The 25,561-nt window shown below is 40.5% G+C and overlaps 2 protein-coding genes across 3 annotated transcripts in view; one reads left to right on the top strand and one right to left on the bottom strand.

Annotated features, from left to right (window-relative positions):
• Positions 1–12,488, bottom strand: part of PI4KA (phosphatidylinositol 4-kinase alpha) — a 57,243-nt gene extending 44,755 nt beyond the window's left edge. The window contains exons 1-13 of one of the 2 annotated variants that reach the window (XM_030460723.1): positions 12,277–12,488; positions 9,890–10,006; positions 8,576–8,669; positions 7,828–7,916; positions 7,247–7,319; positions 6,659–6,918; positions 5,932–5,998; positions 3,991–4,139; positions 3,324–3,389; positions 2,570–2,666; positions 2,019–2,210; positions 1,587–1,687; positions 575–704 (exon numbers count right to left, since the gene is read on the bottom strand). In XM_030460723.1, coding sequence (XP_030316583.1) covers positions 575–704; positions 1,587–1,687; positions 2,019–2,210; positions 2,570–2,666; positions 3,324–3,389; positions 3,991–4,139; positions 5,932–5,998; positions 6,659–6,918; positions 7,247–7,319; positions 7,828–7,916; positions 8,576–8,669; positions 9,890–10,006; positions 12,277–12,486 — 1,645 coding nt within the window. In that variant the 5' untranslated portion in view covers positions 12,487–12,488. The remainder of the gene's footprint in view (positions 1–574; positions 705–1,586; positions 1,688–2,018; positions 2,211–2,569; positions 2,667–3,323; positions 3,390–3,990; positions 4,140–5,931; positions 5,999–6,658; positions 6,919–7,246; positions 7,320–7,827; positions 7,917–8,575; positions 8,670–9,889; positions 10,007–12,276) is intronic. The other variant, XM_030460722.1, reaches the window with a different exon arrangement.
• A 293-nt stretch (positions 12,489–12,781) lies between these two features.
• Positions 12,782–21,980, top strand: SNAP29 (synaptosome associated protein 29). The gene is made up of 6 exons (XM_030460609.1): positions 12,782–13,234; positions 14,658–14,854; positions 15,623–15,708; positions 16,735–16,839; positions 18,474–20,935; positions 21,160–21,980. Exons 1-5 carry the CDS (start codon positions 13,013–13,015, stop codon positions 18,629–18,631), a joined length of 768 nt encoding a protein of 255 aa, XP_030316469.1. The 5' UTR covers positions 12,782–13,012; the 3' UTR covers positions 18,632–20,935; positions 21,160–21,980.
• The last annotated feature ends 3,581 nt before the right edge of the window (positions 21,981–25,561 follow it).

Raw genomic sequence — 25,561 nt, 5'->3', positions numbered from 1 at the left:
ACCTAACAGCTGCCTTCCAAAGTGTGAAGTAGGTTACTGAGGAGGTAGAAGGAGGCTTTGTGGGAGAAAGAGACAGAACAGCCAGAATGTAAAAAAAAGTGAGGTTCCCACTGGATATGAGATTTCCTTCCTCTATAAGTATAACTATGCTTTGGCTCAGATAGTAGGATCTCTGTCTTGGAGGTTTTTCAGGGCCCATGTGAACAAAGCTCTAAGCAAACTGGTCTGAATTGAATGCAGGAGGCTGACACACATAATGCAACCTTGAACACTGCAGTATCACACTGCAGTTGTTGGTGATCTCACTCAGTACAGAAGTGCTTGAGATAAGACCATCTCCACTGCAGAACAGGCACAGCAACATTGCTGCTAGGATGAAGAGCACATCTACATACACTGCTTGTCCTTAGATACACTTCCACCAGAATTTCATTTGCATTCCTCCTCCCCACCTCCAAAAACATCCCTAACACATCTCCACTTCCCTCTACAGCTATAACAACACCAGATACCCAAAGGCATCAAAAAGCCACCCAGGTTGGAAATGCATGGCTTTTTGGACCATGGCCTTTACCTGTGTGATACTGGCTATGATACTTGTAAAGTTTCACGAGCACTGGGGAAGGTATCACAAGGAAATCTCTCAAGGAAGGATTGACAGAATGAACCACAACAGGGAACCTCTCACACAAACGACCTAGACCCTAGAAAAGAAAAAGAAGGAACATTAAAACATAACAGCACAACTTTTATTACAACTGTGAGCTTGCAACTTCAGCTCAATACAAAAAAACCCCAAGCCAAAGCATGCCATACATAGTTTTGAGGGATTCCATTTTTAATGGAAGATTGAGACAATTCAAGCTTCTAATTTTTTTAGGTTATCCTGGAGTGCATCATTCCAGTCAACCTTTGCTGCTTACTTCTGGGGTGATTTCACAGGAGTTACATGATGTGAACTACATTCTCCAAAATAACAAGTTTCTGGACAAGTTTACTGGAACAGGTCACCCAGGGAGGTAGTTTGCTCCATCCTTAGGAGCATTTAAAGGAAGGGTAAGAGGTGGCACTTTGGGGATGATTTAGTGGTTACAGGGGTGTAGGACTTGATGAATTTGAAGGACCTTTCCAACCATGATGATTCTATGATTTTAAGTTCCAACATTTAGCAAATCTTTATAATTTACTATTTACTATGTGGTGAACAACAGCACCTTTGTAACACCAAATAAGTGACCAATGAGAAGAGATTAAAATTAAAATAACCAAGCCTTAGTCTTAGAACTCAGTCATCTGGCAGTTCCAGCATTTTAGCTGCTTTTGTAATGCACTAAGAAACTAAGTACTTCTGAAATTAAATACTGAATTTAAAAAATCTTGTTATTCTTAAAGAAGTAGGTGAGTTGAGACAATCCTCCTGCTCTACCATAGTTCTAGTTTTCACATCACACCTCAAAAATCCAAACAAAACACAATGATATAAGGTAATACAAACAGCAAATAAGAAACTGTTTCTCTAGCAATCTGTAAGACTCCCCCGATTGTCACTCACTTATATAATAACGTCAAAAACTGTAAAGACAGACCTGCAAACAGCAAATCAGCAGTGGCAAGTGAGCAATGATGACCTTGCTTGAGGTTTTAGACTGCAGCTTCTCTGATAACTTGATGCACAGGTTTTCTGCACCTTATACAAAAAATCCAATAGAAAACTTTGTTTATATGATTTGTTGTTAGTCCACAGAAAATTCAGTGCTTTCTGGAATTTCTAAAACCATGTAGAAAATGTTTTAGTTTCACTGTCCTTATACTACAATTCCCCAAAGAGAGCTAGTGCTGCCAACTCATCTGTCAACTTTTTGATGGATGTTTTACTTCCGTATTTCTAATAGCAAAAAGTATTTCACTGAAACTTATTTTATATTTCTCAGAGCAACATCTGCTCTCAGACAAGGTGTACGTATTTCTACAACTTAAAAAAACCAACAGACATTCCAGAGACCAAAGACATTTTCTACCTTGCTCATCTTTCACAGCCCAGACCATGAGATCCACACAGGCAGCATTGGCCTGGCAACGCAGCTTTAAAGGGCTCAGCTCATGGTGCAGCCGATCCACATCATGGAGGATTTTCTGAAGTTCTGACTGGCTGCTGTTGAATTGTTCTAACACAAAATCATGGATTTCCTTCACAAATGAGTTGGGAAGGTCTGAAGAAATAAAAGGAAATGACATTATACTAGAAGGACAGGAGTCAGTGTATCAGAATGCCAACATATATAAAACCAATGCTGTTATAAATTGAATTATTTCATAAGGTTAATCCCCTACCTAAAAGATAAATTTCATATCAAAGTCCACCAGTAAGGAGAAAACTGAAATGCCACCTACTAACACTTTTTTCTTTCCATAGCACTTTTTTTATGTGGAAACATTTCAAAATACAAATTTTACAGCACACATGGAGTTCCCAGGAAATGCAAGCCCCTAAGTTCAAGCACTCAATAAAATGCTGACAACACTTTGAATTCTAAACATACTGAAGGACAAATTGAAAAAAATACTATACCTTTCATATAGTATAATGTGTCTCTCAGCATTTTAAACTGAGCAAGATAAAGAGGGTCACTGAATGTTTTATAATAGAGATCAGCATTAGCACCAGTCTGAAAGAGAAAAGAAGCAACCTGTTAAGATTCAAAACTAAGTATTTCCCATTGTAGAGATAAATAAAATCTCTTGTTCCACTCACATAATTGTTTTCCTCCATAACATAAACAAGTATTGAAAACCAGAAGCAAAAGTAGCCCCACAGCTTTTCTCCCCTCCCTTTCATCAAAAGGAGTACAGCCATGCCAAGCATTAAAACAATTTGCTCACTCCACAAAGCAGAGTAGGCCACTTCTGAAAGTAAAGGTTCACAAACTGCAACTCTGTTAAACTTGTAGAAGTCATTTCCAAGCCAGAAAAAGAAAATTACCAACCCATTCTATCTACATGATAAAAACACAATGTCACTGTAATATGCAAAAAAAGACTTTAGTCTACAGGAAAGCAGTTTTAGGCAACCAATGCTGTAATTTAGAAAGATAACAGAGATAGAGCAAAAGAATTAAGAGTAATTATTTCCTTTATGCTACTGCTGGGTATTTCCCTTCAGCCCCCACTTCTACACAGTCCTAAGCTAGATTTAAACCACTGAAAGAACAGTTCTCACAGGAAATTAGTATTGTTTGGCCAAGGCATACATTATACATGTAAAGGACTGATTTGCCAAGAAAAAAAAAACCAATGGTCATTAGAAAAGAAATTTAAAAACATACCTCTGCAACTTCAGCTATAACTGCATCTAAGGTCTTTAGCAGAGAATCTTCAACAATCTGTTTTACCTTCGGAGGTAAAAAGAATAAATAAAATAAAAAACAAAAACTAAAAGTATGTTTCCTGTCGGTGACTCTAGCTATGAAGACAATAAAATTTGTCTATGCACAGAAAACAGGTCACTTGATTGGCAGAGTCAGATGGAATTAAGGCTACAAGAATTTCTATCTGCAACACAAATAAAGATATTTGAACTTCTGTGTGCTGTTCCAAAAGAGCTGGTGCAGGAAGCAGACAGAACAGTAGTTTCTGTAGCTTGCATGAATTCCTACTCATCTATTCTAAAAAAGGGTCTCACTTTCACAGCAAAAAACAATCCTCTATTTCATCAACTAGCAGTATCTAATTTACCTCAGATCAAGTGGTTTGACTCAAACAGAAAGAACTTGATATTAAGTGTATTTGATTTTCCAAACTCTTCATGTTTCCTTTTTAGGAATACTATTGAAACATGATGTTATATGCCATAAAAATATTACAAAGCTAGAGAGATGAATACCATTTTTTAAATTTGCATCTCTAAAAGCTTCAACTTGAAGCACATCTTCTGCTGGCATGAATTTCTAGAACACAATCTGACTGCAGCCTTCACAAGACCCTGTCACATACCATGTTCAACAGCTGACGGAGCATTTCCAGTGGGATATTAAACTCTTTATTGTTGATGCCATTGAAGAGAGGAGAAACTGAAAAGCTTGAACTGATTGTAGAAAAGTAATAATCAGGATCCAGTGCATTCCCATCAGGAAGATATGAACCTGATCAAAAGAAATAATTGAAATAAAAGGTTGGGGAGAGAGAGGATATATAAACTTTCAGGAAAAATATTAACTTAAAAACTATCAAGAGACATTTTTCACCTAATCTACTGATAAATCAAGACAGAAAACTAATAAAAAACACATTTGCTTATTCAAAGTTTACAATCACAATGAAAGGTTTGATTTCAATGGCTTGTGTTCAAGTCAGAGACAGAGGTGACACTGAGTCTCCCCATACTACTGGTGTGCCTTTACCTGAAAACATTTGTAAATGTCATTATGTTCAAAAGCATAAAGTCAAAAGTAATCTTGAAAAGTTTTGCCCTATATTAAATCAAATGAACATGTGGCACAACTTTAATCTTACAAGAGGCACCAATTCACTGCTGCAATTTGAAGGTGAAGAGAAATGAAATTGTTTTCCAGATTCAAGAATTATATTAGGCCAACAACTTGCTAAGCCTACAGCTTCTGGCACTGCTTCCACTTGAGAAATTACCTATCTGCCTTTTCAAAGTACTCAGCTGCCTGTGTCAAAGTAATGTTCTTGTGATTAATAGGCTTTTTAAAAAAAAACAACTATTTACTGCCAAAAACAAACAAAAAATGTTTTCAGTTCTTTTTTCTAAATTATTAGCCTTGGTCCAAATAAAAGTATGTGATTACTCATCTTCTTCACAAAGTTAAACTGTCACAAACTATATTGCCAGAAATAACACAGGGGCTCCCAGTCTCTGAAATACCTGATAGAAATCAGCATTGAAAATAAAATCCTGCCTCTCTCTAACCTGCAGCCTTTTTTTAAATTCAAAATATGAACACCATAAAACTGAAGAAGCATAGGTTGCTTCAACAGGACAGACAGAAGACAAACAGGTCTCTTCCTCCTTAGCAGTTCAAGAACAATACTTGAATTCCCCTGCAGTCCTATGATAGGACTGAGGAAGAGAGATGCCTCTACAAACAGCATTATGAAGGAAAAAGAAAAGTAATGCAAAAGAAATTAATTTAAGCCAGGCCTCAAGAGAAGAGAGTGACCCAGAAACAGAGAATGCCCAAATGGTTAAAAACCTCAAAGGGACAGGCAGAACCACAGACATCAAAACACCCCAGACAGAGCTAATCCTCCACTTGATTAATGAAAGACAATTTTTTAGCCCTCCTTTCACACAGAACTCACAACTAGAGCTCTACCATAAGCCATCAGATAAGAGTTTGTACATTAATTTATAAATTTTTTTCATGTTTTTGTCTTTTATGATAGACTAATACCCACTCTACTTCAGTGTCTCCTTTGTTATTTCTCATTCCAGCAAAACTACTAGGTCTTACACAATGACCTAGATCTTGTTTTCTTCAAATGAAGCAGTAAAGATTTATATAACTTGCAAAAAAGGTCTCAAAATTCCAGGCCATAGTCCAACTATTGATTTGTCTGCTGAAGCACAATATTAATACTTCTTTCTCTAAGTTACTCAGCCTGATCTCCCAAAATATTTTTGGCCTAGTCAAATTAAGCTCCTCAGTACCAGGCACAGCCTCATAGTAAGGAAACTGTGCCTCCTTCAGAAGTCTGCCAGAAACAACTGAACCTGGAAACTACTGGTGTTAAGAAAAACTTCCTACTGTCTTTATAGCCCTACATTTTTCAAAATCCTAGCAGCATATGCCAAAGAATTACTGTAAGAATTCTACAGGGCAGAAAAAGGGATCAAAAGGATTTGCATTTTCAATTTTCTATGAATAGCAACAAAACCCCCAAATCATACTTCTTCAGAAAATAATTTACCTTCAAAATAATGAATGACAGATCCTCCAGGAGAACTGGGAGGGGGAATTCCACGTTCAGGACTAACCTGAAACACCACACAAAAGCCATAATTTAAAAAGTATTTATGAAACATTGAAAAATCTTCCAGGGAATGGTCCATACGCTTATACAATGAAACACAGCTACTAACAAACAGGCATTACGTGTTGCCAGGCATAACAGCTAAATTCTAACCAAAAAAGGGAAGTTAAAAAAGCTAGTTCAGTGCTTTTCAGTAACAGGAAGAGATCAGAATGATGACTCCTGTGTGTGTGGAAGTATGATAGTAATAGTCTGGGGCTTCAAAACCAGGATTTGAACCCACTTTTCCCCTGAGACAACAAACACCCACAGCTCCTGGTAAAACCAGAGAGAGTTGACATATCCTCAGCACTGCTGAAAACTTAGCCATTAAGTGCCAGCTCCTCAGAGATACATGTAAAGCTTTTTCATGAGAATAACACAAGGAATAGGATTTGCCAATTGTTCCTTATGAAGACTTATTAGTCCAGTTGTTAGTTTAACTGCCAATGGTTGCTCTGTAGCTCAGAAACTACAAAACTATTTTGAAACTCAGTTGTGGAACCAAAATACAGATCTATGTGGTCAAACAGTGTGCTGAAAGACTAAAAATCCATGCTTAGTGCTGTCCTAACTCCACCAGGAACACAAGATCACCTAAGCACAAGATCACTCCAACACAAACCTGAGAGATGCTAGATACACTGCTGGTCTTTCTCTTTAATGTTCCTTCTTGGCAAACAGTGAGTAGAGAACTGGGAAGAATGGATCTGAAATCATTGAAGGATCGTCGGCGAATTCCTTCAAGCTCTTCTGGAACTCTCAGGGAATGTGGGGCAATTTTTGGGAAAAGCTTTGAAAGGAGAGCTTCCTCTGAATTGCTGTAGCGACCAAAGGCTCGAGAAATTCCTATCAGACAGGGCACTGCATACTTGCATAAATATTCTGGAAAAGAGGAACACATATAACAGTATATTAAGAGTAACCTAGAACTTCCTCTTCACAGTTTGCTACCACTTCACTAAACTACTCCAACCTAATGTGCTTTACAGAGACTTAATTTGCTGCTAGTACACGAAAACTCATGAAGTTATTGCAAATTAATACACTTCTGCTTCTACATTTCTCAGTCAGCAACAACCAGAATAAGTATGTCTTAACAGAAGGTGAAAGAAAAAGCTGCACACATTTCAGGAGTGATCCTAATAATAGGAAAATGCAGGAGAAGTCCAGAGGTCAGGAGTTATGAATACAGTAACAATTTTAATAGTACCTTTATCATGCATTTGTGGAGTCTGGCACATCCCCAACAGAAACTGCATTACTTGTAGGATTGCATCCAAAATCTAAAGCAATCAAGACAGACATACAATTGAACCTTCTGATACAGAGACATCATTATCTTAGAACTAGATCACAACCACAAATGAAACTTACAGTTATTAACATAAGCAAACAAACCTGTAAACAGGATTTTTTAAATGCTATGTAACTAAAAAAGTATATGGCTCCCATTCAGCTTAGAGCTTCTTTTATTAAGTCTGCAGTGAGCTTGCACGTGCTAGCAAAATAAAATTGCAGCAGTCCTAATTTCAGTGTCTAAACTTCAATTCTGCAGCTCCAGGCTCAGCCACTGACATCCTTTGACACCTGGAAATAACAGCAGACTTCAAAATATCTTCTAGCTATCTGAACCACTAATTAACACATGCAAATTAATGCAGCAGTACACATATTAAACTCATTTGCAAAAAAGAAAACAGCTGTGGTGTACTCCTTTCTAGTGACATTTGTTAGTACTGCAGCACTGCAGAACTGGGTCCTACATGGACACAAAACTAATACAGACCCTACCTGTTCTCTGAGGGATGCATCCCTGTAAGCAACATCTGACAACAAAGTTACCAAGCAGAAGCTGAAGTTTTCTGCAACTGGAAGCAATCCTGCAAGGTAACAGGCAGAAAATAAGTCACTGCAGTATTTTCAGAGAGAACTGACAGAACAAACAGTAATAAAACAAGAAGATACAAGTGATTCCCATGTCATACAGTTCTGAGACTGCAGGAAAACATACTACTAAAAACCTAATTCAGAACATTTTGCCTCTCTGGCAAAATTTCAAGATGAAATGTTAAAAAATTATAATAATTAGAAAGTTGTGTAGGTTTTCAAGCATTTGAAAAAGAAATTACATTTTATATAGCCTTTGTGAAAAAGTATTCTTTTTCAGATATACTCAGGGGTATGAAATTAAGTGGATTAAATAACAACTAAGCATCAAAGCTGAAAGTAAAGCATAACAAAGCTGAGGTTCCACTCTCCTAAGTACCACACAATCTTCTCCAATTTAGTAACATAACTTACTGAACATAGAATTATTTGGAAAGTGCAATTTATGTCAAAGTAGTCAAGCAAGAAAGCTGGGAGATATTCAGCTTCCTCTTTGCTTCTAAAGAAAATCAATATTAAAGGCTGTTGAGTCAGGAGCTAAAGAACCTAGCAGGACCTATCACCTCCCCTTGTACCATCTGCTGAATAATCTCTGTTATTTCTATTTCTTGGCTGGCATTCCATGACAAAGATCAAAAAATCCAAACATCACCTCTGCCCTTCCGTGCATTGCTTTCTTCTATCCATTGGACTTTGGGAAGACCCTTCAGAAGTCGAAGGAGGTAAGGAACCACATTATCCTTGTGCTAAAGAGAAAAACACTATGAAAAATGTCAAAGAAAATCTGAAGCATATAATCTCATTTTTAAAATATGGAAAGACTACAGCAATCACACAGAAGTCTCTCCTAATGGTTACTCCATTGCCAAACTGATTTCAGTGCAAGTTAATAAAAATAAACCAATTCAGTGCTATAAATCCCATCATTTCATTTTAGGCAACAGCTCATGCTCTGCAGAAGTTGGAGAAAAATGTTTCAGAACAGTAATTAACCCCAACCAACACATTACTTTAGAGCAAGGGCACTAAATAATTTTAGGACAACTAGAAATGCAATGTGCCAGTCCCAGTACCTGTGACCCCTCCCATGGCCTCATGCAAATCACTTTAAACACCTGCATAACACTTCAGCTCCCTCATCACCAAATCAAAGGACAGCTCTTTCCTTCCTCACTGAGCTGGATTAATTAATACTAACTGCTAGCTTTGAAAACATCATAAAAAATCTAGCAAACATGAGCACAGCTGTCTTATTTAAACTCAATAAAAAATCACCACAAAATGGAAGTTAATAATACACATGCAAGCTGAATCACACTGAATTGATTCTAAATAGGAGGAAATTCAGGCCTGATGGAAACCCTTGAAACATGAAATCACTTGAAATGAGGTCTCATGACTGTGTATCTAGGACTCAGTATATCCCTTCCTTTCCTCTGCACAGAACAATACCCTGCCCAGAGTGCAAAGGGAAGAGAACCAGCTTGGCATGAATGGGCTGACAGACACAAATAAGATGTTCACACACAATGCAGCCTATGTGCACTTTGTCTTTTTATCCTGGCTAGTGCCAGACATGAAAAGGCCTATTACAAACCTGACACTCAGGAGTACAGCAGAACATTTAGAAGTATATGGGGAAGAACACAGTCACACATGGCTTGAGCCATCATACAGTATTTACAGTATTTTCAGTATTTACTCCTGAACAGCTTTTCTTTTCTCTCCTGAAGCTATGATGACCAAAAAAAAGGACAATAGTTTGGCTGTTGCAATGCCACAAGTACTATCCTACATCAGTACTGCCCTCGTTGCCTTGTACTCTCCTGCCTCCATCCATCTGTTATCTCTGATCTTTTAATTTATTTTTATGAAGATTAAATACAAGGTTTTCATTCACTGAACAACTAAACTTGAATTAATCCAAAACCTTTCAAGTTAGAGTTAGCCAAAGCAGGAAAAATACCTGAAGGTCAGATTCAATGAGGAAGATTCCTAAAGCAATAACAGCATCCCTGCGACGTTCATCTAACTGGAAAATCCCATGGAAATCCACTGGACACATACAGAGCAATTTCTGTACCTGAAAAACAGTTGAGGGAAAGAACAGTGGAACAAGATCCAAAGTAATCCCTGGCAACAACAGTACATGTAGTAAAACTGGCTTTCAAAATTCCACCAGCAGACTTCAGGAAAGCAACGCAAATAGATCCCAGCTTCTCTGTTGTGGAGCTGAGCTTCCTGCCACATCCATGCCCTAGAGCACGCCTGGGTAGCACTAATAAAATTGCAAAGATTTTTAGAGCAGAGAAATGAGCTGACAGGCTGTGGGTTTCAACTCATTCAAACACCCTGGGTTAGAAGTGGGCAGTAGTCTTTCCATCTTCTGAAAGACAGATGGCCACATTACTCTCCTTTAGTCATCACTCCTCATGAAAGCAGCTCAGGGCTAGGAAACACTGATAATGACAGAAACTAGAAAAGACACAAAAACCTCAAGTAGATGTCATTTTTACCACAACATGGATCAACTTCAAAGTTTTTCTTCAACATCTGATCAAGCTGTTTGTTTGTTTTCACATCTCAAGAGAATTCCCCAGAATTTTCAGAGAATCACATTTACAGAAGCTCATTCCTGCATCCCTGGTACATCAAAGCCTTCCATCCACTTATGCACTGAGTGTTTTGGATGGGCATGAAATAAACAGCAAGCACAGGTATTATATTTACTCAATTCCTGTAAAAAAAACCCCAGTGAATGGAGTTTTGGTTACAGCTGCACCAATGGCTTCTTCATATACAACACTGAACTATAAATTGTCACCTAACTGAGCATGAATTCTGCTGAAATCCTTTTAACATAACAGGTTAAGTTTTCAGAACTATTCCTTTCTCACTTACCTATCCCTTCACTTCATACACAGCACACAAGTAAAGAATATCTCAAGTCTCCCAAGTACTTTTGTTTTTCCATAGAACTGTTAAGAAAGGGAAACTGCAACAAACATATTATAGTTTTATCAATCTCCTTGACATCAATAAATCTTAACTAAAGAGGACTGTAAAAAACAACACCTATGTTTGGATGATTTATGTTTGAATGTCAAGTTACTTCCTATTTAGATAACTCTCTAAACATTCCACCTTTAAATTTTTAAACTAAGAACTATCTCCCTAAAGGACTAAAAGAACTTATTGGATGTTCACTGAAATGTAAGATTTTGGTCCTTAAACTGCCACATCTCATAATACAGAACACAAAGAGTCCACTGGCTCAACATAAAATACAGCAGAGGAAATATGAACTTTTGGAAATAATTTCTGATGCATGTATCACACATCAGGGTAATACCTGCAGCAACATGCATGAAGAACTTTAGTGAGATATGAACTGTTGATATCATTTAACACTGACTGTAGTCTTTCAAATGAAAAACATAAGAAAACAAAAAATAAATCCCTGGATATTAGTAATGCAACTGCACAGCTTATGAAAATTATTCACAGTTGGCTGTCAGACCAATGGTAGATTTCCAAAACAAGAATTAAGACGTAAAGCCTGCAAGAGCTGGGGAAGAACAAGCTTTCACCAACACAGAGTTATCTTTTCCAACAATTTTGCCCTCTTTCCTTATCACACGAGGCAATTTAGGTCAATTACTTTGTGGTCAGAGAAGGCAACTCCTGAACACAAGACTCCACCTTTCTATCCTGCACAGCACCACAGCAATTGCTCCACGCCAGCAGCGAAGACCCACGAGGAAAAGTGTCCCGAGGAATACACCCGTGTCTGATTCCACACTGGGCAGAGGTTCATCCAGCGGGATTTACCTGGAGCTGAACACACTGCGTGGGTGTAACCAGGGAGGGGGGTTCAGGCAACCGGCCCCAACCCGGCTGATCCCTACAGCACCCACAGGACCCCGCTGCACGAACCTCAAGGATGCGGAGCTGCCGAGAAACAGCACCGGAGCTGCTCCCATCGCACCCTGGCTCCCACCCGCTCCCCACGCACCTCAGAGGCAGCCGAGGCGACCCGCACACCCACACCTCACGCACGGCCACGACCCGACACCCTCCCTACCCACACGGCACGAATACCCTCCACAGAAACCGTGTCGCGCCCCCCCGCCACGGCACCCACGATGCCAGCCCTGCCGCGCAGACTCGCGTGACGTGCAAACACGCAGCCCCCACCCGCACGACGGCCCCCGCCACACAGAGACGCCTCTCTCACGCGTGACGACCTCAGAGAGCCCGCAGAGGCGGCCTCCGCGCACTACGGACCCTCAGCCGCCCTCACAGGCGCCCCCCCACGCGTGACAGCCGCTCCCCGCAGGCGCAGCCCCTCACCTTCTCCAGCGGCGCCGGGTTCTGCACCGCTAGCGACCGGGCCAGCGACAACACCGTGTTGAAGTAGAAGCCGCGCGTGGTGCCCGCGTAGCTTCCCCGCCCCGCGCCCGCGGAGGGAGCCAAGGCCGCCGCCGCAGTGGTGGTTGCAGCGGCCGCGGCCGCCGCCGTCGCAGCTGCAGCCGCGGCCGCCGCCACAGCCGCGGCCGCCATGTTGTGAGGGAACGGAAGGCGCCGCCCGCCCGCCCGCCAGTCAGCTCGCTCCGCCTACTCTCGCGAGTCCGCCACTTCCCGCGGGGTCACGAAACACCAATCACAGCGCACAGATGGCGGCGCCCGTAGCGGCTTCACCGCCCGTCCCTTCCCGGTGCCCGTCCCGGTGCTCGTTCCCCCCCGGCTCGCCCTTCCCAGAACCCACTTTACAGAAGGGCGCTCCCCGCAGAGCCACCTCCTCCCGCCCCGCCGCGGGGTTCCCTCCCAGGAACCTTCTGTCTCCGTGGCGCTCCGGTGTCTTCGCCCCGCCCCCGGGGTGTGGGAGCGAGGCAGTTCCGCCCGGCGCTCCGTTGTGGGCGGAAGCGGAGCGGAGGGGAACGAAGCGAAGCGGTCTGAGGCGGGGGTCTTGCGGCGAGCGGCGGAGCAGTCCCGGCCCGTGAGGGGATCCGTGGTGGGAGCCGAGCGCGCCGCCTCCCTGAGGCGCACACCGCGGGCTCTCCCTTCGCGACTCGCAGCCGGTGGCACCATGTCGGCCCTCCCGAGGAGCTACAACCCCTTCGCCGAGGAGGAAGAAGAGGAGGCGGCGGCGTGGCGGCCGGCGAGGGGCGGCGGGGAGGCGGACGGCACCGATCGGCAGCGGTACCTGCGGCAGGAGGTGCTGCGTCGCTCCGCCGCCACCGCCGACAGCACCGCCCGCTCCCTCTCGCTCCTCTACGAGTCGGAGCGGATCGGCGTGGCCACCTCCGAGGTGCGTCGGGGCCCCGAGGGGTTCGGGGACGAACCGAGAGCGGAGCCTTCCCCCCCCCCCCCCCCTCCGGGGGCGGTTGGGCTGTGCCGGCTGCCGGGCCGAGGGGCTGCTCCGTGTGAGACCCCTCGGGGGGGTTTGTTTGCCCCTCCCCAACCAGGTCAGGGCTGCTCAGTGATCCGGACACCGCTCATCCCCCATCTGGGTTTGCTGGGTTTGGGTTTTACGGAAAAGTCCCCAGCAGGATCCCCCCCTATTTGTGTAATACCGAGGTTAAGGCTCGGCTGTGTTTTCATCTGCTTCTCATAATTCTTCCTAAGCTTTATTAATGGTATTTATGTCTCTTTATGTCGAACAAAAAAAAAGTTTTCAGCAGTTCCCTCGGGTAAACGAAGAGCCCGCCCTGTTGTTTGTGTTGTGCTCGCTTCACCCTGATTAATCATTTCCTTCATTCTTCTGGCCGCGTTGCAGAATGTTTAAAATCAGAGACATGGCTCACAGAGGTCGTGTCCCCTGTGTCACCTGGCACTGGGCTGTTTATTTCAGCTTTAGTTTCCTTGCCTAAATTAAGACAGGAGCTCCACAGGTGCTGGGGAGGTTCTCGGTGGCACTTCTGCAAACTTGCAGTCTCGTGATTTGTTTGTTCAGAAAAAAAACAAACGAGGAATCAAGAAGTTGAGGCTTAACGTGAAGCTTGTGGTAAAACCCTGTGTATTTGCTGCTATATAGAGTGGGGGAAAAAAAAGATATTCAACTAGAATTCCCCAAAGTTGGGAGAGAATGTGAACACAAGTTCTTTGGTTTTCATTAGTCTTAGCTCCAGGCAACTTTCCTGATGGAAAAGGAATCCTAATCTTTAGGAATAGTGTTTGTGCTGCTGATTTAGAAAATAATATAATGTATATATTTAAAATTCTTTGTCTTACACTGGTAGTATTAGCTCAAAGATTGTTCCTACAGTATGAAAAAAAATTATTTGCATTGGTTTCCTTGGGTCAGTCTATTTCTAAATTATCAGGAAACTCCTAATAATGCAAAAATAGCCAGAAATAGTTCTACTTGCTCTTTTCCCTGCCATAAAGCTTCACATTTTCACTATATCACTCATCTGGAGCCATGTGTGTTCCATCAAAAAGAGGTACAAATGTCAACCTGAAAAGGGCTGATACAGAAAACTCCTGGATGCTGTTTGTAGTAGATCTCAGGCACCTGGCATTGCATAGTGATGAGGATTTTACAGCTGATTTTACTTGATCCAAGTGCTGTGGAGGAAGAGGAGTGAGTGGATAAAAAGCTTGTATGCCTTAAGAAATAACTTATGCAGATGAAAGAATTCTTAATTTTCTTTAGAGTGTTTGTTAAATAAATTTGATGTTTCAGTATCTTTTGGTTTACCAGCTTCTCTTTTTCTGTGAATATCTTTTAGGAGCTTGTACGTCAAGGAGAGGTTCTGAAGCGCACAGAACAAATGGTGGACAAAATGGACCAGGACCTGAAGACCAGTCAGAGGCACATAAATAGCATTAAGAGTGTTTGGGGGGGCTTGGTAAACTACTTCAAAGCCAAACCTCCAGAGAGCAAGCCAGAGCAGAATGGAAGCCCTGAATATTATGCTAACAGTAGGTAAGTGATACACATGTTGTATTTGGGACTTATCTCCCACAGCATCTCTGAAAAGTCACCAGAAAATCGTAATTTAAAAAATCATAATTTAAAAGATTATTTACTCTTGTCAAGTGAACTCCTGAGATGGTATCTAGCTCCTGTTTTGCTTTAACTATTCAGAAAAATATTTTCCTTTTATTTGTATTTGTAGTGGTAAGAATAACTTTGTATTTGTGAGGAATTCATTCCAACAATTACATTAAATAACACAAGTAACACTTCAGATAATTCAGATCATTTTCTGAATTATCATGCTTACTCAGCCTTATCAGGAAATCATGATTGGTAGCATTGAAATACTCCTAGTTAAATATTGCATGTATTTGTCTAGCTTCTATTGAAGCTGTAGATAAAGTTTTGTAAAATTATGGTGTCTTACTCTTCTCTCTTCTGCTGAGAAATCTGTGTAAAGCCTGGTAATGCTGCATGGATTGATTTCCTTCTTTCCTCCATCCTCCACTAGAGGAATCAAAGAGTTTGTTTCCAAGACAGAAGATAGTTTTAGTTATGATATCAAAGTTTCCATACACTGTTTTCAGCACTAAAGTGGTCAGTTCTGCTTTCTCTGTAGACAAATTATAATAGATTTAAGGGAACATTTTGGATCAGACAGAAGAAATTAGCTGCTCTTAATTGAATTTGATAGTTGGTTTCATTTAACAGTCTCAAAATTAGGCCTGCTGTCCCACAGGAATGTTGTTTTCTTTTTATTCTCTTTATTACCAGATTAAAAGAAGCAATGATGTCTAGTAAAGAACAAGAGTCAAAATACCAGGAAAGTCATCCAAATTTAAGGAAACTAGATAATTCAGGTTTGTTAACTTTATTTTACATTGAATGTCATCAACATGGGGCAAACTTGCACATGGTGAAGGCAGAGACCCTTCAGCCTGCCCAACTGCTGACTGCTGAACATCTGGAGATTTGTGTTCCAGCCTTCATGGCTTTGAATTCTTATGGGATTTTTTTTTTACTTGAATGGAGATTTTATTTAGCCCTTCCTGTGGGGGATTTATGCTACGTCAGTGAAAGGCTTTAGAAGCATCCAGTGCTTATATTTGCACAGAGGAGCCAAGAATCAATCATACCAGCTGCAAGCAACCTTGTCCTAATGTTTGCCAAAACGTGAACTTACGTGTTCAGAAGTTCTCCTTTTCCACCATTTTCCATTGTTTTCAGATATGTTTTCCTTTTTTCCTGTTTTTGTTTTGGTTTTTGGGTTTGGTTTTTTTGGTTGGTTTTATTTTTTTGACCATAACCCTTTCCACTAAAGTCATTACTTGGTTGATGAAACAAAGTGTACAGGGTTTGGTCTTGTTCCCTGTTCTCACAGTGTTTATCATGGTTATGCAAAAAGTAACTGCTTCTTTTTAAAGTGAGGATCAATTATTTAGCAGGAGTGCAAAAGCAGCAGGGTAAAGAAATAGTTTTTGGGCACATTAATCTGCATTCCACTCGCGTAGTATTAAAGCCTGTCCAGTAGAGGGCAGAAATAACTCTCTGGTGCTTGTCTTGGGGGAACGCTGGCTGCTGGTATAAGATACCAACCTGGCTTTGTTGTTCACTGGGTGGCTGGTTTTTTTCTTTTATTTTTTCTCTGAATTACTTCGTAGAACTACGAAAGGCAGCCCAAAAGAGAATAATTGTTACTTAATAAGTGTTCATCTAGAGGAGTGCCCTATAAATAGCAGTGTTGGACTACTTTTGATACCCCTGCTAACAGGTTATATGATTACAAGGCAGCTGTGGTCAGAATAATTTTTAATAGCCCTTTCAAAACTTTAAACCAAATTTTTTTCTGGCCTTTTTTAATATCCTGAAATTTATGCTCTTAACAGACAATGATTTTGGCAAAGCAGATTTAGTTTCTTCAGTGCAAGGGGATTCCTACCCGAAGAACCAACACCTGCGAGCTTACCACCAGAAAATTGATAACAACTTAGGTGAGTGTTTGATTTTAATGCAATTTTAGGAAGCAGTTTGATGCAATACAATTTTCATTTTTGGCTCTTAAGCCAGAGAGGATTTCTAAGTAATATATTGCCAACAAACTCCTTAATTTGTTTGAAATGTGAAATTTAATAGTTAAAAACGAACAAGAACAATTGCTTGGTTTCTGCATTTCAAAACTATCTACATGGCAGAATCAAAACCTTGATTAAAACATCCATTATTTGAATGGTAGAATGCTGTGTCTGTGGGTCAGCTACTTGCTGATATTAATAACAAAGCAGAGCTAGGAGTGTGTTTCACAGCTAGAATCAAACTGGTGAGGATACCTGGAGTAGTATAAATCTATAAATCTACTGTGGAAACTAATATGCTTCTGGTGTTAATACTTCAACTGTACTGCAACGTGTCTGCTTTGGAAACAGTTTTTGAACTGCCCCTGAGCAAAGAGACCAGGGGAAAAAAACCCCTGCACCAAAAGCATGAGTCTTTTTAGATCATATATTCACTATAAAAAAACTCCTGGCACACGTGCATATGCTAGAAAATCTTACTTGAATGAAAAAATGGTGCTGAACTATCCCATAACTCTGTCAGGATATGAAAATGTTTCTTTGAGTCACCCTGTAAGTTGTCCACTGGGACAAGCAGCCTTATCTCCACCCATTCTGAAAAATCTTACTTAGCAGGTACTAGTAGTAGTATTAAGGAAAAAATGGTGCAGATTTTCACCCAGGTTAGACCAGTTTGGATACTTGCCACCTCTTTTTCTAAGGTTTGCCACATACATTTAAACTTGGGTATTGTACATTAGTTTGGATCCAAAGAATTTAAAACTTAGTGCAGCTTCTGAAATAAACATGTTTTGCAGAAAATAGAAGAACTGTAAGGTACTAAGTTATTTGCTAATTTGCTGCATTTATTTTATTACTTCCCCAATCCATTCAGCTGAGTTTCTCTTCCTCTGTTCTGCAGCAAACACAACCAAGTACCTCCTAGCTTACATGTCACTGTTTAGCTGGCCTAGAAAGAAGACTCTGGAAAGAAATCAGAAAAGAAAGGACTAAAGAGAAATAGTCAAGCATAAGAGTTAGTAGAAGTACAGTTGGTGTATTTCAAACCATGAAAAACTTCCTAGTCTCAGAAGCATTTATACTGACCAATTAGACAATAAAATAATTTCCTTGTAGCCAAATTACAAAGTCTGGAAATGGGATTTTTACATCTGTGTTAAAGAACTGACTGCTAAAATCTTCAGCACACTTATGATATCTCTGCGTGAAGTTTAATCAGTCGAGAGAGGGAGCTTATTGTGTATACTGAGCTGAGAAAAGATGTACATATTTTTCTGTAAAAGGTTTGGTTTTTAAAATTAAAAACTGCATCACAGGATATGTCATTTTGTAAAGCTCCAGTCTGGCTTTAAGCATTTGTAACTTGGAATGAAGAGAGTTATTTCTGGTAGAAGTGTGGCAGAAGTGTTACAGTATTGGTGTGTCCACTGCTGAAGAACACTCAGACTTGAGCAGTTGTAACATTTTCTAACCCAGGGTTTTGGGGAGGGAGGAATCCTGATAGTGGCCATTTAAACAGAGTGCTTTGTGCTTCTTCCTATCTTTGCTGACAGATGAGATGTCTTCTGGGTTGAGTCGTCTGAAGAACCTTGCTCTTGGTCTGCAGACAGAAATAGATGAGCAGGATGAGGTGCTGGATCGGCTCACAAAGAAAGTAGAGATACTGGATGTCAACATTAAAAGCACTGATAAAAAAGTCCGACAACTTTAAAGGGGTTTCAGGATTATTTTTTTTTTGTCCAGCATCAGTTCTTTTCGAATGTCTTATCTCAACCAATCTTTTAAAACAGTATCTGTTTCTCTTTTTTTTCTGATCCACTATTGCTGTTTTTTGGTCATTAAAATAGCATAACCCGAAGTGCAGCGTAATACCTTACGTTGTTTCTTAATGTATGTGGGAAAAGTGCATATTGAGTAAAATCTCGCAGCACTTGGTAAATGTTTTTTTGCTGGACACCCTTCTCAGTTTTATAATTGTGTGTTGTGTGTGGAGGAATTTGCAGTCCATGAAGCTTCAGTGTCCTTGGCCTGGTGATGAGAAAAGTAACTGCATTTTCCTTCTGGTTTTGGGGAGGGGGCAGGGGGAACAGAATGTGCTGCTTTGTTCTGAACAAATGTTGCTAATTCTGTTTACCTACAGCTATTTTAAATTCTAAAAAAAAAAATATGCTGATTTCCAGCTGTAAAAATAATTCACAGTGACTGTTCACTGGCATGCTAGGGCTTAAGGAACGAAATGTTCTGTGGAAGTTGTAAAATATGAGTGTCATGCAGTAGTGATAAGATCCTGTGTGTGTTCCCTTTTCTAAGATGACTTTGGCCAAACGGTGGATCCATGAACTGTGTTTTTTAAGTTTGGGTCACTAAATGCTATCACCTTTATGGTATTTTCAGTAAAGATCTCTAAGGATATCATATGGTCTGCAAGAAACTTTGACAGTGACCTGAAGAGTTTTCAGTGGCGAAATGGGAACTTAAATGTGTGTGTTCCTACAGATTCTTTTGTAGAAATTGTCAACATTTGCTTTTTTTGTCTTACGTTTTCCTTGAGCTTATTGAGTTAAGTGGTTATTTGATAAATAGTTTCCATTCTAGAAATGGAGAATTAGTCTGATATTGCACAAAGAGATCATAGGAGATTGTTCTTCAAAATAACATTTATTTCAAATGTAAGTAGGGATTGAGCAGATGCTGTGTTTTGCTAGGTAATGTGACTTTTTAAGGAATTTGGCTAAAATTCATATACTTCTGCACTGGCTTAGCAGGTATAAGAAGTTCCTGCAAATGAAGAAAAGTTCAGAAATGTGTTTGAGTCTTCCAGAAACAAGCTGAGCCTTCCAATTTGTTGTGTTTTTGAAAATCTCACTGCAGAACAAAATAATTACAATTCTGCTCCAGCAGACGAGGCATGACAATGAGAACTTGCTGTTAGTCTTGAACCCAAGATGTTCCTTCTGCTTGGAGAGGCCAGGAGACCTGTGTCAGTATTGAAACACTCCCTATCACAAATGACAGAGTGGCTGAGAGGGGTTCTTTAGCAGGTCCCACAATTTTTTATGAATTAAAGGAGCACCCTGGTGTTTAGAATCATCAAAATTTTGTCCTTCATGAACATCACATCCATACCTTCCCCCTTCCTTTCAAAAGGCTGAAAAGACTTGTATTTCTTATCCCAGTTTTGTTTAACAGAAACTCAATCATCTTAGAAAGGATGTATAAATTATCCAGAACAGAACATAAAAAATTTCACAGTAATTAACACTTTTTAATGTGAAATCTGTCTTCACCAGTGTGCAGCTATTTCACAACATCTTTTTCCAAATATTTTGCTAGCTAGGATGTACACTGCAACCTTCTCCACTAAGTTTATGGCTAATGAAGGAAAAATGTAGCTGGATAGTTCAGTTGTGTTTGTGTGTTAATAAGAAGTAGACTTGAATTCAAGCAAAAATCTTGGATTTAAGAGTGAAGTGTGTTGCCTTTCTGATGTAAGCTATTCCATTTTTTAGTCTAAACTATTTCACAAAATGAACTCAAGTTTTTGTTCAACTGTTTTGTTGTATTACCCTTATGAAATATTTACTGAATCATGGATATCTGATGCCTCTAAAAACAAAGGCAGGGAAGGGGAATTTAAAAAAATTTTTAAATTCCTATTTCTGCTTTGAGAACCTTGTGATCCAAGCAGATGAGAAAACCAGGATCCCAGCCATGTGGAAGTTACAGAGGTCTAACTTCTCATGGCTTCTAATAATCCCATTCACTAGCTTAGTAATGTACGTCTTTGTTTGCTTAGTTTGCTTTTCTGCTCTATTTATTATTTTTGTTTTGGTTTTTAATGGCCTTGTTTTAAAGGATTATTTCTCACATTGGATTTCTTTTGTGGGGAAAAAAAGATTGTGCATGGGTATAAATGAATTTCTGCTACAAACTGGAATTCCCTTTCAGCTTTGATGCAGATACTTTGTACTGATAAAGAACTTAAGTCTAACTGACACAGAGAGACACCACTGTAGTGAAATGAGGCAACCAGGTGCCACTAATTGCCAGGGAGTGGCATGAGCTTGTGTCAAGCCCACCTGTGCCTGATTAGGGTGGGCCCCCACTGTGCATGAGCAGGATTAGGGGGCCAATAAACGCAGTGGGGGCCCACCCTAATTAGGCACAGGTGGCCTTGACACAAGCTCATGCCACTCCCTGGCAATTAGTGGCACCTGGTTGCCTCATTTCACTACACAGCACCATGTTGTAATAGTGATTATTTTTTTTTTTTGCTCATTAGAGTAACTCCCATCCTTTAGAAAGATGGAAAGAGGAAATGTTTTTGCCTTTCCAGGAAATGTGATTTTGCATGTGTTCTCAAGGACTTATTTCAGTAGTTTTTCTTATTTTCAAAGTTTTATTTCTTCCTGGATACTGTTGAAAAACTTACTTTGTGCACAGTATAGGGCTCTCAGAAGAAATTGAATTTACTCTCAAGTGCTAACTTAAGTTAAATGATTTTGCCTAAATACTCACACTGGCATGGAAATTGATGTCCATACAGTGAAATAGCTCTGGTTGACTTTATTCATATTGGCTTGAGTAGAATTTAATATTAAAGTCAGAAAAAGGTAGAAAAGAAAATTAAGTCTTTATAAAAGGTGATTTTTCTTGCTCCTCAGAATGTTTACTAATAAGTTTTGAAGATGTTTTAAACACCAGGAAATAGAAATGGTGAAATAGAGAGTACTTTCCACCACTTTGCCTTCTGAACAAACAGATTTTTGTGGGCATTTTTACAAGTGCAACATCATATGGAGGATGTGTGTGAATGTGCACTTTGAAATATATAGGACTTACTTTTCAAAAGCACAGGTAGTGATTTTTGTGTCTATGGCTTTTTTGAATAGTACTTTAATTCTGTGCCACCCAGGTATAACACTTTTTATACAACTCAGAGTAGACTATCTTTCTCTTTTGTTTAAATGCTAAACTGGACTGTAATTCAGCAATTTAGGAGACTAAATGCAGTGAATGTTGAATGGTAAGAAATGGTCAATAAAGGTGCTTATTGTTAATGGAGACTTTTTCCATTTATTTCTCAAAATTCTTTCATTACATCTTAGTTGACACTTTCCCATAATAACATGATAAAAGGCTGGACATAAGTTTGTGCCAGAATGGAAGGAAGTTTGCAGATGGTGAGGTTTTTCTGAGAATAAAAATAAGGTATTACATTTCTATTTGGCTCAACTAGATTCTTTTAGATCTGGAAAGAGGAATGCAAACTGGCATTTATTTTTGCAAAACTTTAGCTTGTGATGTTCAAATAATTAAAGCTGGTGCTTGAAAAATAATCTTGCCATAGTGCTTGGTGTTAGCAGGAGAATCAAGCTGGATGTATGAACAAAGTGGGTGGAACAGGAGAAAGGTGGGGGGGAAAAAAAAGTGCCATCTTGAAAATAAACCCAACAGGTCCCAAATTTGATGACAGCAGAGAACTTCAGGATGTCCTGACCTTCACTTAGGTTCTTACCTGTATGTGAAGAGAGGAATTTGGCTTTTGAAAATGTTTTGTAGTAGAGTTTAATTTTTTTTACTCATAAAGCAGAGATACAGAAGTGTTAATACAAAAGTTCTGCAAAGGGAAAGTCTGTGCTGGAGAGAGACTGGCAGGGATTTACGATTCTGTTAACTTCATTTTGCTGCCTTTGCACTCAGAGTCCTTCAGCAAATAGGAACTGTGAGAGCTCCTTCATCTCTGCACTTTACTGTCACTTACAGCAAAATAAAAATAATGCAAAGAGCACAGTGGAAGATGAGAGTTGAATGCATTGGGCCAGAACTGGAGGCTTGGTTAAGGCTCCCTGGGAAGCAAGCAGGGAGCTGCCCCCAGAATGAACAGATTGCCAAATTGGGAAGGTGCCTGACTGCCAGGGAGGGTTTGCTATATACAGGAACTTTGGAGCCCTGCCTCGGCTATAAAAAGTCCAGATGAGTTGTGACTTTGGTGGTGGTGAGGCAGAACCTTCTAGAAGATGGGCTTCCAGCTCTAGTTGTGTCTAGGCCTTCACACAGAAAGAAAGTGATGGTTTGGAATGTGTGTGCCAGATACTGACAGCCCAACAGACTGGGAGATGCTGCCCAAAACAGTTTGTAATTTAAAACCAGCTATGATAGAGCTGCTGGGAAAATGATAGATTTGGTTTTACTTAACAAAATGTTTTATTGACATTAGGTATTCTGTAAAACAGGTAAGGTTTAGGGTCTTGATTTCTGATTTTTAGGGTCTCCCTATATTCAATCAAGTTATTAATGACTTTACTTTGTTTCGCTGAACATTTCCCATGTCTTCATTTCTTCCTTGTCTTCCATGCCTTAAATTCACCTTTCATCCCATGGGAAAGAAAGAGCTAACAGAAGAGTTTGTCTCCGATATGCTCTCATCAGTGTACTAATTTTGCCAGTCCTAATTGAGTTCAAATTATAATGGTACTAAAGTCTGATTTGCTTGCCCTAAGATTTGAGTTCCAGATTACTCTTAGAACTTCTGTGCAGCCCCAGTGTGTGTTTGCATATGATGTTTCTTTGCTAGATGGTGTTTACCTGCATGTTTGGGTGCCTTTCATGCAGGAAGCATGAAAGGTGTGAAGCAACTGAAAAGGGTGGTGATGCAGTCTGCTCTTGGCTGCCAGTAAGATTCCCAGCAATGTCAGAACTAATTTACTGCATTCCAATGCTCATAAGGTCAGGTCTTGATAGTCTTAACTTTATTGCCCTATTTTCACCATTGCCTTCTGTCTGGATTGGCCAATCTGTTTACATCTCTGCCCCACTGGTCCTCTGGGATGATGATGACAAGCTGTTCCTTCCATCTCTGAGTGAAGTCTGGGCAGTCCTGCACATGGAAAAAAAAAAAGAAAAAAAAAGCCTTGTGAGGGAGGTGCAGCATCACAGCATCAGCCTGTATTGTTCTTCCTGGACTACTGCATGCAGGATGACCAGGACTGAATGTCTGAGTACTTGTTACCTGTAATTTGACTTTTGTGGAAAGCCAAGAACTCTGGTGCAAGACTGAGACAAGTCCAGGTTCAAAGTTCTGCAGCCTTTTGCCCTGAGTGTATTCAGGCTGGCAACAACACTGCAGAGAAGAGTTGCAAGTCACTTTTATCTGCCTCATTGTACATTGTTGTGCTACAGGCTTTTGACATTTCTAGCACTTATTTGTACTCCCAAAGCTGCAGTAATACATTATAGACAGGAGCTAGAAGCATTTGTGGGTGTGACAAGTGGGTCATCAGGTCCCCAGCCTTTTGGGTTCTGACCACATGTGCTGGGAATGGCAACACAAGCACTCAGTGACAATGCAGCAGCCTTTGTTAGGGCCAGCCTGCTGGCTGCCACCCCCACTTTTCCTCCAAGTGCTCCCTGGTTAGGTGTGACTGAGCCAGACAGAACATCTCAATTAGGACAGACTGTATCATGATGTGGAGAGAAGGATGGTCTCTCCCAAATGACAGTAGCAATAACTCAGCATTCATTTAGCAAGATTTAATGAACTAAAACTGATTTGCAACATTAAGCAAAGTGCAGGTGAGAACAGTAGTTTGTCAGGATCCTGTTATCAATCCACCAACCTTATTAAACCAAAACTTTATTGTGCTGCAAACTGACATTTGTGGCACAGCAGAAGTAGCATTGTTCTCAAAAGACATTAAAATGGCCTTCTAGTTAGACAAGTACATTAGCAGCTCTGCTTTGTCCCTCTCCTAATTAGGTGGCAGTCTTGCCAGTTGAGAAAAAATATTACAGGGAACCTTTGTGCTCAGTCACAGAAGAAAATACTGAATGACATTCCTTTGCTTTTTGGGCACACACTTTTTAATGCTCACTTGCATCAATCAGGGGAATATTGCTCTGCACCTGTGCTGTTTACAGAATTCCACATAAGTTGTACCCTAACTCCTCAGTCTCATCTTTCATCACTACTGACTTTGAATCCTTAGTTGTATCCCTCAGCAATTCAATGTGCTGTCTAAACAATGCACTTATTAGTGAAATTTGTGTGGTTTAATAATTTCCTGGCATAATGATTCTGTGTGGGAGGAAAAACGGAGAAGGATTTTTCCATCCCCAGGTGGAAACCTGAATCCTTGCTCTTGACCCTTTTAAATGGCTTCTTGTTGAGCTGCATTTCAACTGCTTGTCCTGCACAGTGTCTGAGAGGGAACAGTGCAGTCAGACTCTCATCCTGGCAGCTGAATGGGAGGAGGAATCTCATTCTTAGGAATCTGATGCACCCAGCTGCTCTAGCATTTTGAACTTTGAATATCTGGAGCTGTTTTCCTTTCTGCAATCTCAATAAGCTAAGTAAACTCTTTTTTTCAATTGCCTGCTTTACTAATAAGTGTTTGAAATGCAATATTGAGGCCCTATTCCCCACTCAAGCTAACATGCCCTGTGCTGGGTTTACAGTGGCAGCCTGCCAGCAGCCTGAGGGCTTCACCTGTGCCTAAGCGAGGTGAGATGAACAGCACAACCAATGCAGCTCCTCCCCATGGGAGACAGCAGCACATCTCTGGTTTCCATGTATCTCTGGACACAGTGGCAATGACAGAACAGTGGAGTCTGGGTGCATTAGAAGGCAAGAAGCTAGAGC

The sequence above is a fragment of the Calypte anna genome, chromosome 15 (genome assembly GCF_003957555.1).
Source record: "Calypte anna isolate BGI_N300 chromosome 15, bCalAnn1_v1.p, whole genome shotgun sequence".
NCBI classification, from domain to species: Eukaryota; Metazoa; Chordata; class Aves; order Apodiformes; family Trochilidae; genus Calypte; species Calypte anna.
This window is presented reverse-complemented; position numbering and strand designations above follow the sequence as displayed.